The sequence below is a fragment of the Mytilus galloprovincialis genome, chromosome 13, assembly GCF_965363235.1.
Source record: "Mytilus galloprovincialis chromosome 13, xbMytGall1.hap1.1, whole genome shotgun sequence".
Lineage (NCBI taxonomy): Eukaryota > Metazoa > Mollusca > Bivalvia > Mytilida > Mytilidae > Mytilus > Mytilus galloprovincialis.
Window position 1 is genome coordinate 18,220,926 of NC_134850.1, and position 16,023 is coordinate 18,236,948.

At 31.1% G+C, this 16,023-nt stretch overlaps 1 protein-coding gene across 6 annotated transcripts in view; it reads left to right on the forward strand.

The window, feature by feature from the left end:
* Nucleotides 1-12,370, forward strand: part of LOC143057323 (leucine-rich repeat-containing protein 34-like) — a 28,322-nt gene extending 15,952 nt beyond the window's left edge. For all 6 annotated transcript variants that reach the window (XM_076230620.1, XM_076230623.1, XM_076230622.1 and 3 more), the window contains 5 exons: nt 801-932; nt 2,019-2,137; nt 5,991-6,146; nt 8,044-8,170; nt 11,747-12,370. In XM_076230620.1, the coding sequence (XP_076086735.1) occupies nt 801-932; nt 2,019-2,137; nt 5,991-6,146; nt 8,044-8,170; nt 11,747-11,971 (759 nt within the window). In that variant the 3' untranslated portion in view covers nt 11,972-12,370. The remainder of the gene's footprint in view (nt 1-800; nt 933-2,018; nt 2,138-5,990; nt 6,147-8,043; nt 8,171-11,746) is intronic.
* Nucleotides 12,371-16,023: the final 3,653 nt, after the last annotated feature.

Consider the following 16,023-nt stretch of genomic DNA (forward strand, 5'->3'; position numbering starts at 1 on the left):
TATGGACACATTCTTGTTCCACCATAAAACTAGAGGAAATATGTGTTGGTGACACTTATAAATTGATTTGAAATATGAAGACTTGGTATGATTGCCATTGAGACAACTATCCACTAAAGTCCAAATGAAGTTCATGTAAGAAGTTATAGGCCACTGCATGGTTTTCAAAAGTGAGCAAAACTACTAATGACTAATTGATATAGTGAGCTATATACTAGGCCCAAACATGACAAAATGATAAATAATTTGAAGAAGAAAATTTATATATATAACAGCCTTATTTATGACAAAACAATAAACAGATAGTCATAGAATTAAACATGTTTGTGAATGCTACAACATGTTGTATTAAAGTACATTTTATAAAACTGAAAAACATGGGGTATTGCTGAAACTTGAAAAAAAAACATAACATATTTTTCACAGTATTTGCCACTAGACATTAAATTATAGCTAGCATCAATCGATGAAATATTTTACATAAGAGACAAAAACAAATTTTCTTTGAGAAAAAAAACCCAGTACATATACATTGGAGAGACAAAGCTTTTCTCAAATTTGAATTCCTTCTTTCCAGAGTTAGTTTAAACATATTTATTTATAGTGGATTGGGAAACAACTTTTGCGTTTGAACAATATGGCGGATTTTTATTTCTTCACACTTGACAAAATTTGATGCCACAATCAATTATAGCTAGAAAAACAATCAGAACTTCATGGAGCTGTTTAATATTTTATTTTCACTGAAATGTAATGAAAAAGTAACTATAAAATCTGGGAACACATGATTTATATTTCAGACCATTGAGAGCATTATTGCCATATCCACAGTACTGTATAACAACAAAACTCTGAAGGCACTGAACATCAACAGACCTATTCTGTTCTCACATCAAGAAGAAACCACTGTTCATTTTGCTGAAATGCTGAAGGTGAAATGTCATATTTTAATTTGAAAAGTTGTTGTGACAAACATCTATTTTTATGTTGTATTTGGTAGGAAGGGACTAAAAATATTTGACGTAAATTGTCGAAGGAGTGATTTTTACGTTCATTTTTTCTTCGAAGATATTTTTCAAATGTGTGTGAGAATTCTCTGTCTTTGAAATCTTGGTTGATATAAAAAAAAGAAGATGTGGTATGATTGCCAATGAGACAACTATCCACAAAAGACCAAAATGACACAGATATTAACAACTATAGGTCACCGTACGGCCTTCAACAATGAGCGAAGCCCATAACGCATAGTCAGCTATAATAGGCCCCGATAAGAGTTGGATAATAACGATAGAACTGCTGCTAAACAAAACAAGAAAACAAATATTCAGAAGCAACACTTTTTGTAGGTTTCATGAAGTCTCATTATAAAATTTATTTGAAATTGGTAATATAAATCAGTGTTTGTTTAATTAAACATGTTAATTGAAGCTTAACAAGAAAATATTTTTGAAACTCGTACATATGTATAGACATTTTGATTGCTATTTGAGAATGATTTTTTTTTTCATTTTGTTACCATATTGGAGGTCTAGGGGATTTATCAACCAAGTTCAAATTTTAAACTGATCGCTAGCTTGAAAAGAAGGAAAACGTGTTTTCTGCACAATTTAAATTTCTGAGCATGGCTCAACTCATCACTAGGATCTGGTTAAGATCTCTTAAAAGGTCACTATCGCTCTGGCAAAAATAATCACGAATATAATGCCTACCCATGTTAAAACTACAATAAAGTATAGCTTGCATCAATTATTTCTTAAATATTTATGCAATAACCATTTTTTTTGTATAGCAATATAATATTTGAAAGTAAAAATTGGTTTAAACTAAGATTTTGTGGTTGATGACGTCATGAATTTTGAAGATTTATTGCACTAGTGCAATATTAGAATTTATTGCACGCTAACTTTTGGTTCCTTTCTATGGGAAATATTATATTGCTATGCAATAATAGAATTCATTGCATGCTAACTTTTGGTTACTTTCTGTAGAAATATTGTATATATATATATTTTTTTTAGGTTAATACAACATTAAAAGAGGTTCATTTCCAAAAGTATGATATGAGGGACTTTGGAATGACAAGACTTGCAGAGAACTTAATGCATAATGATACATTAACTTATTTGGATCTTAGTTGGTATGTATGCTTAAACAGTATTCCTGTTGTAAAATTAAGAAATAATTCATAGAAGCCATAAGCTGCCATATGGACCATAATTTGGTATTCGGCCTTTGGTTTCTTTTTGTATCCTTTTTTATAAGTTCTAAAATTTTAACTTTTATTTTGTGGGTTGTGTTGGTGTTAGAATAGTATGAATGGAACAATTGAGTTTTTCGAGAAAAAATTAATACATTTTGATTCACCGTTTATGTGACAGGAAACCAAACAGGAAACCAATCTTTATTTTCTTTATTTTGCACAATATAATTCAAAAGGCATAAATAAACACCATTACTAGTGTTACTTGCTTCATGTTAATATTTGAAATCTATTTTCAATGTTATATTAAAGTTTTTTTTAAACGTGACAGGAAACCATAAGAAACCGAAAGCATTTTTTTAGTTTTATTTTATTGCAAAATCTGCTTAAAATAATCTGAACAGTATACTTTTTCTTAAAATCCATCTTAAATGTAACAGTATTATGAAACTCCTAAATATGTGCTTGTTTTGAAAACAATTAGTACAATTTATTCAGAATTTTCCATATTTTCTTCATTGATACAGGATACCATAATCGTTGTATCTTGATGTTTTGGCCAAAAAAATATATTTATATTTGGTTTTGAAATTCCAGTTATATAAAATTTCTTCCAAATCAATGGCAATGTAAAATTCTTTAAATCCAGTAAAGAAAAAAACTTTTAACTTGGAATTAAATTCTTTAAAATAGGCACCATGTGATATTTGTGACCTGTACACCATCTACATGGTTTCCACATTTTAACCTACTTTAGTGGGCTAAAATCAATAAAGTACTTCCTTTCAAGTCATGCCTGGTAAAAGTTTACTTTTCCTTTGACAAGTTTATTGCGTTTCTGAAAAGTGTTTGCAGAACATGAATAAAAAAAAATAATTAAAAATTGTGACAAAGTTACCAACTTTGTACATTCCTAGTGTAACGGTATATTAACATGCATTTTTCATTTAATTATCTTTATTCACCTAAAATATCCAGTAATATTTACTGCTGAAGCAAAATCAATCCAACGAACATCGGCACCATGATAAGAGACGTAATTTCGATTGAATTTTCCAAGGACCCTTTACATCGTTATTGGGAAACGTAGTGTGTTTAAACGTCGGTCAAATTTGAAATCGATTTTGTCAAGTCATTGGGCATTTATTTTCACACAAGATCGTATGTAACATTATGCACATAGGAATAATAATAGACCCCCGGCGCAATCTCTTTGAAAATTGTATTTTCCTTTTTTAAACAAGTCGAAACAAGTCTACAGATTATGTTTGCTAACATCCCGTTGGAAACAAAAACAATGTTTAGAACTAGTATATCGTATGTCCGGCTGTAAGGGCGTGATCACATGTTAGTCACATGTTTCACGTATGACCGGAAATGATTAGAACTTAAGGACAAAAACAATTTTAATAAATAACTGGACTTCTGTTTCGTGTGAAATGTAACACATAACGATAACGTCATTTTCTTACTTAATTATTACGAAGATCAAAACAAGAATGTAAATCATCTCTGATTTACCTGTTTGAACATCTCGCGAGAGTTCATATTTGCATATTGTTTTTAAGAATTCTATTACAACAAAGCAGATTACATCATCTAAAATTTGCGTTACGAAATCGGACACAAAAATCACGCCACTGTTCTTACATCTGCTACATAAATACTTATAGTTCTCGGCATTTTCTTCTCACTATTCTTATTGATCGATGTTCTTTGTTATTTGAAAGCAAAAGTTACGAATTTGCCGGTGACGATTATCTATAAATCAGTCAGCGTTATGCTCTTCGGAAGCAAAAAGTAACGTGAGAAACGACACAAAAATACGGTTGTAGAATCTTTGAAATTCGTATATTTCAAATTTTTTTCTAGGGAAGAGTAGCATACACTTGTATGTTAATAAAAATAATGGCATCTTTAGATGTAGTTACAACTTTTCTTACAGTAATACAAATTTTATCACTTTTCTATAGTTATAGGAAACGGAGCCCAATAGCAAATTATGGTCCATATACATGTTGCAAATTTACACATGGCCTTGATCGTGATATTCAAATTTTACCCAGAGCTCTAGCGTTGGAGGTATTTTTTATGTACATCTCAGAGTCTGCACTAAGTATAGATTTATCTAGAATTTTTCATGGTGTTGTTAACAAAGCGTAAGAAGCACGTCATATTAGAATTAAAGATCAATTGTGATTTAGTCATGATAACAGTCAAACTCAGACAAAAACATTTTTTTTTCTTTTTGATTTTGATTTTTTTTTTCTTGTTGAATAATTTGTTTTTTTTTAACTTGCAGAATTCAAATTATGTATGATACGATATACATATGTTTACAATTATGGACTTGACTAACAAAGTCAGAAAATGGCCGACTTGTTTAGGTCAATTTATATTTAATAAAAGAGGATAAAAGCACATTACATAATATTATTGGACTTAGTGGTAAAAGAACTTTGACAATCAACACTTTTCTTAGAACAAATATGAAACTGATCTATTTCTTTATTTTTTTCTAAATTAACATTGTATTCCTCATATTTAAAAAAAAAAATCATGTATTCATGATGATACGTTTACTTTTTCATATTTGTGCATGGTTAAATGAAGAAATTAGGAAATTTTAGTAACTTATCTACTTGAAGAAGTCAATATTCTCAACATTTTGATTGAGATCAAATTATTTTGGCTAACCACTGATTGACTTGTTGCAGTCAAATTTTAATATCACATAAGGGGAGATAACCCATGAAACATACAGACTTGCAAAATTTCTATTTCTGAGCTCAGACTTAAGAATGAGTGGTAGAGAGATTCTCGCAATTTAGCTCAGTAGAAGGCTACATGATCAATCATAAGAATTGAAGACATTTACTACTTATGATCTTAAAATACAAATAAATCTCATAAAATTAAATTTAAAAATATACAGAAAAGTTGAAATTTTGTTTTTTTGATACAAACTTTATCAGCAAAACTATCAAGCAAGCCAATCAGTGCAAGTAGATATGAGAGTGACAAAGTCATTAATAAAAAATGTCATTTTTGTTTTAATCAGCAATTTATAATCACAATATGTTTTTTTTTTTTTTAAATTAGTTGAAAATATCAAATAAAGTGAAATAGTAAGTAAACTATTTTTATGTGCCTTCAACATTATAGTTTTTGGGTTGTGTGAATAAGTTGATAATCAAAAAATACACACAAAGACTGCTGTTCTAATACATGATGGCATTACCTAATGGTAGTGTTTTCAAGCATTCTGCTATGAAATAAAAAAATATTAGGCAGTAAGATAAAAGAAAAAATGTACAAATATTTTGAGAAATTATTATCGTCCTTCCCTACGCCTATATCACCCTGCTCTGTCGCTCCGTAATTGTCATATCAAGACTTCAAAACAAGACCAGGCATTATCAGGGACATCACAATGTGAGAGGAGAAGTTTTCAGTGACGTCACAATGCGAGAGGAGATGTTATCAAGCTTGCTTTTGTTAAGCGTAAAACTGTCTTAGGGAGAAAGAGAAGACTGGTAATAGAAGGATAAAAAGATAATCAGGTTTTCTTCGTATAGATATCGTAAAATATCAGCCGCTCGACACAATTTGAAACTTTTTAACTCGTTTGCTTTTTCACTTACCAAAAAGGTTCACATTGTTGCTCGTGGCTGATATTTTACGATATCAATGTGTAGAAAACATGATAATCTACACTTATTAATAATTGCCCGAACTTGCATCTCATCCACTTAATAACTTACATATTATAATAATGATTATATTCCAGCAATAGAATAACAAGAGATGGAATTAATGAATTGTCAAAAGTATTGGAGAAGAATACTGCTATTGAAGTGTTAGACCTGGGGTACAACAGATTGGAAGATGATGGAGCCATACATATAGCTAATGCTTTAGCTTCACTGAACACAAACCTCAAAACGTAAGTCAAAGGAGTAAGTTTGGTAAGTGCCATATTTGGCCCCAATTATAAAGTTCATGGTTACAAGACAATAATTGTTTTAAGTTGCCTTAAAAACATGTGAAAAAGTTAAACAGAGCTGTTTTTGTCAAAGTTTAATTCTAACACAACGATTTTTACATTCCAAAACGGTCAAGATAAGGGATTTTGGTGAAATTTGACAAAATCAGCGGGATTTCAACCAAATAAAGGACCAGGAAAGATAGAGCGCAGGCGTCGACAAGCTTAATATTCAAATAAGACATGTTAAATGTCTTCACAAACATTATTTTTAAAGATCTTTGTTGTCGACGTATGCGCTCTATGTTTCCTGTCAAATAATCTTTGGAAATTTACCCATTTTCATTGATTTTTTCGTGAAAAATCAATATGAGTACAACTTGTGACGTCATAATGAAATGCAGAAACATAAAATTTTAAACAAAATGGCTTATATCCTATCTAGTCTATTGTATTAGCTATAATTTATCGTGATATTGGTCAATAAATCCGAATTTGAAATTTACGCTAAAAAAGTGGTTTAAGACCTTATCGAACATACTCCTTTACAAAATAAAAAAAGAGAGAAAGAAAGTAATTCAAAGACCATCTTCCAATTATATCCTCAATTCTAGATGAGCACAAAAATCAAACAGTTTAGATCTTTCTCATTAATAGCATTAAAAACAGATCGTATAATTCCTATAGCTGTTTCTTTACATAGATAAAGGTCGATAAATTGCAGCAACAAACCTTATAAGATTTCCGACTCTAGTTAGGAACTCAAAATAAAGATGGCATTATAATATTAGATTAATATCTAGAGTCAGAAAAAAGAGGAAAAAGTTTACCAATAGTAGAATTTTAAGAGCATCTTTCCATATTATCCTAAAAAAAAAGTGAGAACAGAAATCAAATAGCTCAGAAATAGTAACATAGTAAAATCAGAAAGTATAATTCCAATACCAATTGATTTACATAGAGCAATTGATTTACATAGACAAAGACCAATAATTGCAGCGACAAACCTTTCATATATCGGACACTAGTTAGGAACTCAAAAGAAAGACGAATTAACTTATTAAACAAAAGTCATAAACTGATAAAAAAAAGTTTGCCAAAAGTAGAATCTTAAGACTATCTTTCCATGTTTTTCTCAACAATAAATGAACACAAAAATCAAATATCATTGATCAGAGCTATAGTTTCACAGTAAAAATGTAAAATATAATCAATACAATTCCAATACTTATTTCTTTTGATGCCCAATAAGTGGTACACCTTACGGATATATCTTACTCTACTTAGGAACCCAAAGTAAGGGTTACATTACAGTTATGAGGAGACGATTGAAGTACCAACACTGTATGATAAAAATCAAACCAGTCGAGAGAAAATACTTGATGACTTCTATAACAAAAATGACACTTATGGAGTAGGAACTGCTTACCCTTTCTGAGCACCTGAGTTAATCTCCAGTCAAAGATTGGGTTTGTGATATTGTAGTTGTTGGGGTTTGTTTTGGCCAAAGTGTTGTCTTTAAATATTTGTGTTGATGGTCCTTAACAAAACATGTTAACAGTTACAATTATGTTTTAACATTTTGAACTTCATTTTCTTTTTCACTTTCATTTCTTATACATATAAAAAAGAAGGTGTGGTATGATTGCCAATAAGACAACTCTCAACAAGAGACCAAATGAATCAGAAACTAACAACTATTATAGGTCACTGAACAGTCTTCAACAATGAGCAAAGCCCATACCGCATATATAGTCAGCTATAAAAGACTGTACATGTTTATAGAAAAGAAAAATTACCAACCTGGACTCACCATGTATAAAACAAAAGTCAGCTTTTTTTGTCAATACATTTACAGTTTAGTTGTAACCAGTAACAACATTGGCAGTAAAGGACTGTGTGCCCTAGCTGATGCAATGAAAACCAACACGACATTAACTAATATCTACATCTGGGGCAATAAACTAGAGGAACCAGCAGCAATTGTAAGTTTATATAGTGATGTGTATTAATTTCAACAATGCTGTAAGTCTGTTCATTTCATCTGATAACCACAGAACTTGATTATTCAATAGAAAAAAAATAAGTGCAAGAAGACTTTGAGTTGCAAGAGTTGACTGTCTGTCCTTCCTTCCATGCATCAAATTTATGTTATGGAAAATTGCTAATTTTTCTTATCTGCACTCTTTCTTATTTAAATTTTATGAAACTTATAAAAAATGCTGAGAACCAAATCAAACAGACAGTCCCAATATGGACAGTAGCATAGTCTATCCTATTTCAAACATCTTCTCTGAAACTACTGAACCAATTCCAATCAAACTTTAGCTGAATAATTCTTAGTGTATCTTTGTTGTTAATTTTCTGTTTTGTCGAAAAACATTGCGGCCATGGTAGAAAATAGAACTTGTGGGGTAAAATGCATTTTTTGGCTTATATCTCTAAAAACCAAACCATTTAGAGGAAATCTGACATAGGGTTAAGGTATCCATTAGATGCAGTTCTTTGAGCCCTGAAATTTTCAGATGACAATTATAATGTTCCTTACTTCAGGCCTCGACAATAACGCTTGTCCGATTGTCAGGTACCAGAGGGAAAAAAGGTCGGACAAGTAAAAGCTGCATCAAGCTTGTCCGTCGGGACAAGTACAAATATTCTGCAGAAAATAAATTTAATCCAACTTTGATGAACAAAGTAATTATAAACATAAAACAAGAAAACAAATATAAATTTGACATGTTTCTGTATTCTGTTTATTAATAAAATCAATGGTACCAATTTTGTTGCACCAGATGCGCATTTCGACAAAATATGTCTCTTCAGTGATGCTCGTGGCCAAAATATTTGAAATCCAAAGCTTATATAAAAGATGAAGAGCTATAATCTAAAAGGTCCAAAAAGTATAGTCAAATTCGTGAAAGGAATCAGAGCTTTGCATGAGGGAGATACATTCCTTAATTTATAATAATTTCTAATATTTTGTAACAGCAAATTTAAATAACACAAAAAATCCGTATTTTCATGCCAGTACTGAAGTACTGGCTACTGGGCTGGTGATACCCTCGGGGACTAATAGTCCACCAGCAGAGGCATCGACCCAGTGGTAGTAATAAAATCAACGGTACCAATTTTGTTGCACCAGATGCGCATTTCGACAAAATATGTCTCTTCAGTGATGCTCGTGGCCAAAATATTTGAAATCCAAAGCTTATATAAAAGATGAAGAGCTATAATCTAAAAGGTCCAAAAAGTATAGTCAAATTCGTGAAAGGCAAATCCTTTTTCTTCAACGTGTTTACTTACAATCGATAAATTTTAACTGGTTCTTTGTCAGGTACTTTTTAACAGGTAAAAGGTATACTATTCTCGGAAACCAGTCTTACTGATCCGAATCAATGATGCGCTTTGTAGATAAGGTAACTTTACAGGACAGTTCGTCACCTCGAAAGATTCAGCTCCAAGTTTAATGGACAGTTTGGCACCGTAGGAGACATATTTAGTAGACATGATTGATAGTCAGTTTGACAAGGCAGGAGACATTTAGGGACCAAGACAAATCAGTACCTCATTTTGCTACCTTATTCTGTTCCTTATAATAAATACCATACTGGTAATTTTTTCACAATTTTTTTTTTTATTTTGAGAGTTGTCTCATTGGCAATCAGACCTTATGATGGATTATCTTCTTCTTTTTATTGATTGCATTTGAATAAACTTTGTTCAACTTAAAAAAAAAAACAGAATACAAATACAATGAATTTACAGGCCTATCAGATGGTGTCTCATGTTTAGAGTTTAATAAGACTGGCTTTTGATGAAAACTAGAACATAATTCCTGTGACACGACTAGCTTCGCAGTTGTTCTTGACTCATATTTTTTTGAAAAGTATTTCAAAAGAAATACATCAAATTCTGTTATATTGATTAAACATGCTTGTAGCTACGTTTACGTCAAAACGCCCGGGCGTACACTTGAATTTGGCAAAAAAAAAATTATCTAAATTAAATTAAAAGAATTAAATCACAGTAAGTCTTCCTTCAATGGCTTGTAATTGCGTCATAAGAGACGACAATTTCTATCATATGATATATTTGTTCATTTTCTATCAAAGTATAAATATACCGTGAATTCTATACTTACTTTCCTTTTCTTTTTTGAGCAATTCATTATGTGCTAAGATTTGATGTGTGGTTTTCATTTTTTGTTGAGCCATTGACATTTTTGTCACCAAAGCGAGACATTTCGATCCTAAATTTCGTCGGCGGTGCCAATATTAAAACTATGTACATGAAGGTTCAGTATTTTGTTAAAGTTTTAATATATCAATGACTTTAATTGTCAAACCTTCGTAAAATTTTAAGGTAGCTGGACAAAAACTGTTGATGGACAAAGGAGTATCCAAAGTATAATGATGAAATTATCTATGATGTGTTTTCCCGTATTTTATGGATAAAAGGAATTTCTTTTTGCGTTTACAGTCTAAGGTTAAAATTTGTTACATGTTAATTAATTCGTCGAATTTAATGAAACTTTCTTGAAGTTTTTTTTTCATGGAAGCCAACTTTATTTCGTTCATTTGTCAGTGTTATACTGACAGATGGACTTATCTTTATGCAATTTAAATCAGGCGATCAGGAATTTTGGTCACGTTTGTTTCGAGCGACATTGATATGTCCTTTGTAGACGTTATGAGCGTCTGGCGCAAGTACAAAATTCCAAAGCTGGTATCTATGATGAGTTAATTTACGTGTTAAATTTATAAACCTCCAGTTTGTCATAAAACTTGTGCAGAAATTAATAATTATTCCAGACCAAGAAAAAATATATAATGAAAATATTTGATTTGTTTAAATCCTGTAATGGACTGATAAATGCATATACTTTTTGCGGGGAGAAATACCAGACGAGAACCATGGTTCCATAGAGAACCCTTTACAAATTTTAATATTTCACCTGAACAACACATTTGCGAAATTTGCACATGAAAATGTGTGTTTGTTGATTGAGTGCTTTACCCCACAGTTCCCTAAGGCTTTAATCATATTTGAAAGTAAATGGTATGGAAGTTTACTCAAAAGCCAATGACCGTCATTACATTCTAAATAAACACAATGAATAGATAAAACATAAAAAATAAACAATTTTGAATCTAAAGAATGTTGTTATTGATATGAGTTTGTTTTCAATGACAGGAATGGTATCGGTCATTTTCGATAACTCTAAAACTTCGCAAGGCGTCACCCCCGCTAATCTACTACCAACAGGTTATTTGGCCTGGATCCGCTTGGGCCTTCGAACATCTAACCTAAGTTTGGGCTTACATGTAAAAATGACCTAGCTACGCCACTGTTAAATTCGTTTTGTTCCTCTAATCAACTAAAAATGTAAAAAGGTTATTTTTAATAGAAATTTTTTGGACAAGTAACAATTTTATTCGGACAAGTTAAATTTGGTATGTACTTGTCCTACAGGACAAGTTGAAAAAAAGTTATTGTAGAGGCCTGTACTTTTTCAGTTAAGATCTTTTATAAAGTTTAATATTGTGTTATTTTTTTTTTAGGCCTTTGCTAATTTGATAGACAATGGAAGACTTAGCAAAGAGAACACAGATGTCCAGGCTTATGTTGTAGATGGAGCCACCAAACTATGTGAACTTAGTCATCAAATAAGCCGCCATACTTACTTTGCACCAAGTTATGGCGATGATGTGCCTTCATGGCAGCCAAGAGGCAAAAATCCAAGAGGATCTGATGTCGTTGTTATGAAAAATTTGACAGTTTATTAAAAATCATTTTTACTTTTGTGTTCCATTGATACTGTTTTGAATTTTGACATCTGAAACAAAAAGGTTATGTTTTTTGGAAAAAATGTTGTTTTGATAGACAATTAACAGAAAGAAATGAGAAACAAAACTGTATATTTTTACTGATTATTATCATTAACTTATTACAAGATTCTTGATGAATTCTGTTGAATAGTTTATTATAACTTGAATCTGAAAATGATTCAGCTATTTGATTTTTGAATCTGGTCATTTATTTACTTTTAAGGTTCTCTAAGAAAAATAGCAGCCATGTGTCTCTTTTCATCATTATTTTAATTTTTTTGTTACGGTAAACTGTGATATTTTCATTATATAAATCATTTGTTTATAATGCATTTTCATTAAAATATTTAAATTTAATATGGTATCTGGTTTACATTTTATTTGTATAATAGAAATGAAGAGAAGTGATATGATTGCCAATGAGACAAACATTCTCCAAAGTTCAAATGATGTTGATGTAAGTAAGTATAAGCAACTGTACGTCCTTCAACAATGAGAAAAACCCATACCATAAAGTTGGAATTGGATGTCGGAAATTATAGGCAATTATATGAACTTCAACAATATGCCTTTTGTTGTGACAGTACATACATAGAAAAATAAAACTTTTCTCTGACTGCTCTATAAATTAATGACCCACAAACCGCTCTGGTTTCATAGAACCATGGAGTCATCAGTATCTTTTAGAAATATAGATATTACATATTAATTACTTGAAATTGCATTGGGATGGTTTTCATTTGAAGCACTTGACTGTTATTATTTTGTTCTATGTTAATATTTAATTGGACAATGATTCACTGTAGGAAGCTATGTTTTCTTTGTTTTGATTTTGAGTTCACTTTATTTTCTGATCTATGCCTTGTTAACCTTTAATCAAAATTCTATAATTCAATACTTTGCCCATTTTTCTGCACAATGCTTCAACATAAACAGACATTTAAAAAAAAAATATCATTACTTTTTTTAGAGTCGTAGAACTGTCTCTGATGTAATGAAAAGCTTTTATGGTTATTGAACGCCTTCCCACAGTTGAATGTTTACCTGTTGATAATTTAGATCCGGATACATGATTTATAAATGTGTTGTGCTGCTAAAAGGAAAGGATTGAGCAGTTAGAAACATTTTGTATCAGTTCTCCAGTCGGCTGTTGTTGGTTTTGTCTGTAAATTTTTTTTCATATTTTATTTTAATTAGTTAGAAATTAGGGGATTACTTTTTTCATTTGATTTGATTCACATTTTACACGTCAGGTTCTTTTACAGCCAACAATACAGTTTTAGATTTTCTTTATTCTTTTTTTTTTTTTAATTCTATACAGATACATTTATCATGTTTATATGAGTTATTTTAACATGTTAAAAATTTAAATAACAAACAAAAACAGAATTCCCAGGAACATTCAAAACAAAATATCACTAATGATATGGCAATATAAAAACCTTAAACATATCAAACAAATGGATATTCTTGACTTGGTACAAGCATTCAATATAGAAAATGGTGGATTAAACCTGGTCGAAAAGTTAGTTAAACCTCTCACTTGTATGAAAGTCGCATTAAGTTCCATTATTATATTGACAATGATGTGTGAACAAAACAAACCCACATAATAGGTAAAATGCAATTATTGCTATTTTACGAAATTTTCCTTTGATCTAACTGACTGATAATTTAATTTCTCAGCACAGTCGAGTGATATGAAAAAATATCGCTAGAAACTAAAGGCGCACGTGCCTGTTGTCAATGAAATTAACAACATTGTCATAGGTAAAATATCATTTAAACAGATTATCATTGGTCATGCTGGATAACCAATCTCTTTGATAATCTATAATTATTTAAATGTCTTGCATTTTGTAAGCGATATCATTTTAGAATCAAATAGCCTACCTGCTGTTTTAAGCTCATCGTATCCAGGAGGGCTCCATGTGAGTTATGCCATCACTTGGTGTCTGTCGTCTGTTGTCGTAAACTATTTAAAGAATCTTCTCTGAAACTACTGGGCCAAATACCTTCAAACTTTAACTGAATATTCCTTAGGGTATCTAGTTAATAAATTGTTCCCAAAGTTTTGATCCATCAACAAACATGGCCACCATGACTAAAAATAGAACATAGGGGTCATATTCAGTTTTTGGCTTATATCTCAAAAACTAAAGCATTTAGTGCAAATCTATCTGCTTTAAAAAATGTAATCAGGCCTAGTTCTATCTGCCTTGAAATTTTCAGACGCATCATACCACCTTGTTGTTGTGCTGCCCCTAAATTTGTAATTTTAAGTAAATTTAGCAGTTTGGTTATTTTCTAGAGTATTATTATAGATAGCAAAACTGTTCAGCAAAGTAAGATCTACGTATAAGTCAACATGACCAAAATTGTCAATTGACCTCTTAAGGAGTTATTGACCTTTATAGTCAATTCTAAACCATTGTTTGTAAATGTTTGTAATCTTTTACAAAAGTCTTCTCCTGAAACAACTGAGAAATTTAACCAAACTTGGCCACACTCAGCATTAGAGTATCTGGATTTAAAAATGTGTCTGATGACCTTGCATGCCAACCAACATGGCAGGCTTTGCTCATTGTTGAAGGCTGTACGGTGACCTATATATGTTATTTACTGTGTCATTTTGGTCTCTTGTGGAGAGTTGTTTCAATAGCAATCGTACCGCATCTTCTTTTTAGCTCACCTGGCCCAAATTTTCTCATCACTATGTGTCCGTCGTCATTAACTTTTACAAAAATCTTCTCCTCTGAAACTACAAGCCCAAATTAAACAAAACTTGGCCACAACTATCATTGAGGTATCTGGTTTGAAAAATATGTCTTGTACCTAGCCAACCAACCAAGATTGCCGCCATGGCTAAAAAATAGAACATGGGGGGTAAAATATAGATTTTGGCTTATATCTCTGAAACAAAAGCATAAAGAGCAAATCTGACAGGGGTAAAGTTGTTAATCAAGTCGATATCTATCTGCTCTGAAATTTTCAGATGAATTGGAGAATCCATTGTTGGGTTGCTTCCCCTAAATTGGTAATTTTAATGAAATTTTGCCGTTTTTGGTTATTATCTATAACATTATTACAGATAGAGGTAAACTGTAAACAGCAATAATGTTCAGCAAAGTAAGATCTACAAATAAGTTGCATGACCAAAATGGTCAATTGATCCCTTAAGGATGTACTTAGGTGAGGTTTCGGAATTTGTGTCAAATGTTCGGACTCCTTGGTGTTTTTCCATTCAATACAATGTAAAATATTTTGCCCCATAACACCCATTTATTTTTTCATATAAGAATAAATAGTTCATGAAAGGTCATTTACCAAAATTTTAGAAGATCCTTGATTTTCTTTCTTTTATTTTGAGACCCAAATAATACTTATGCATATATAAGGTAAAAGTCCGAAACAGACTTTTCCCGCCATATTTTCAATCTCAAATATCTCGAAAAGGAGGTCCATTACCTATCAATATTTTTAGCGTATCTTTATCCTTAATTGATGCTCTACCAGCTTAGAGTATCAATTTAAATTTCTTAATTTCTTAATTTTTATCTAACCTCACCTAAGTACATCCTTAAGGAGTTATTGCCCTTTATAGTCAATTTTTAACAATTTTTCGTAAATTTTTGTAATCTTTTACAAAAATCTTCTCCTCTGAAACCGCGAAAGCAACTTTAACCAAACTTGTCCACATTCATCATTAGAGTATTTAGTGTAAAAAAATGTGTCTTGACCAGGTCAATTGACCCTTTAATGAGTTATTGCCCTTTATAGTCAATTTTTTACAATTTTTCTCAAATTTTTGTAATCTTTTACCAAAATCTACTCCTCTGAAACTAATAAGGCAAATTTAACTAAACTTGTCCACAATCATCATTAGGGTATGTAGTTTTAAAAAAATGTCCATTGACCCGGTCAGCCAACCAAGATGGCCGCCATGGCTAAAAATAGAACATAGGGGTAAAATATAGACTGGCTTATAACTCTGAAACCAAAGCAAATCT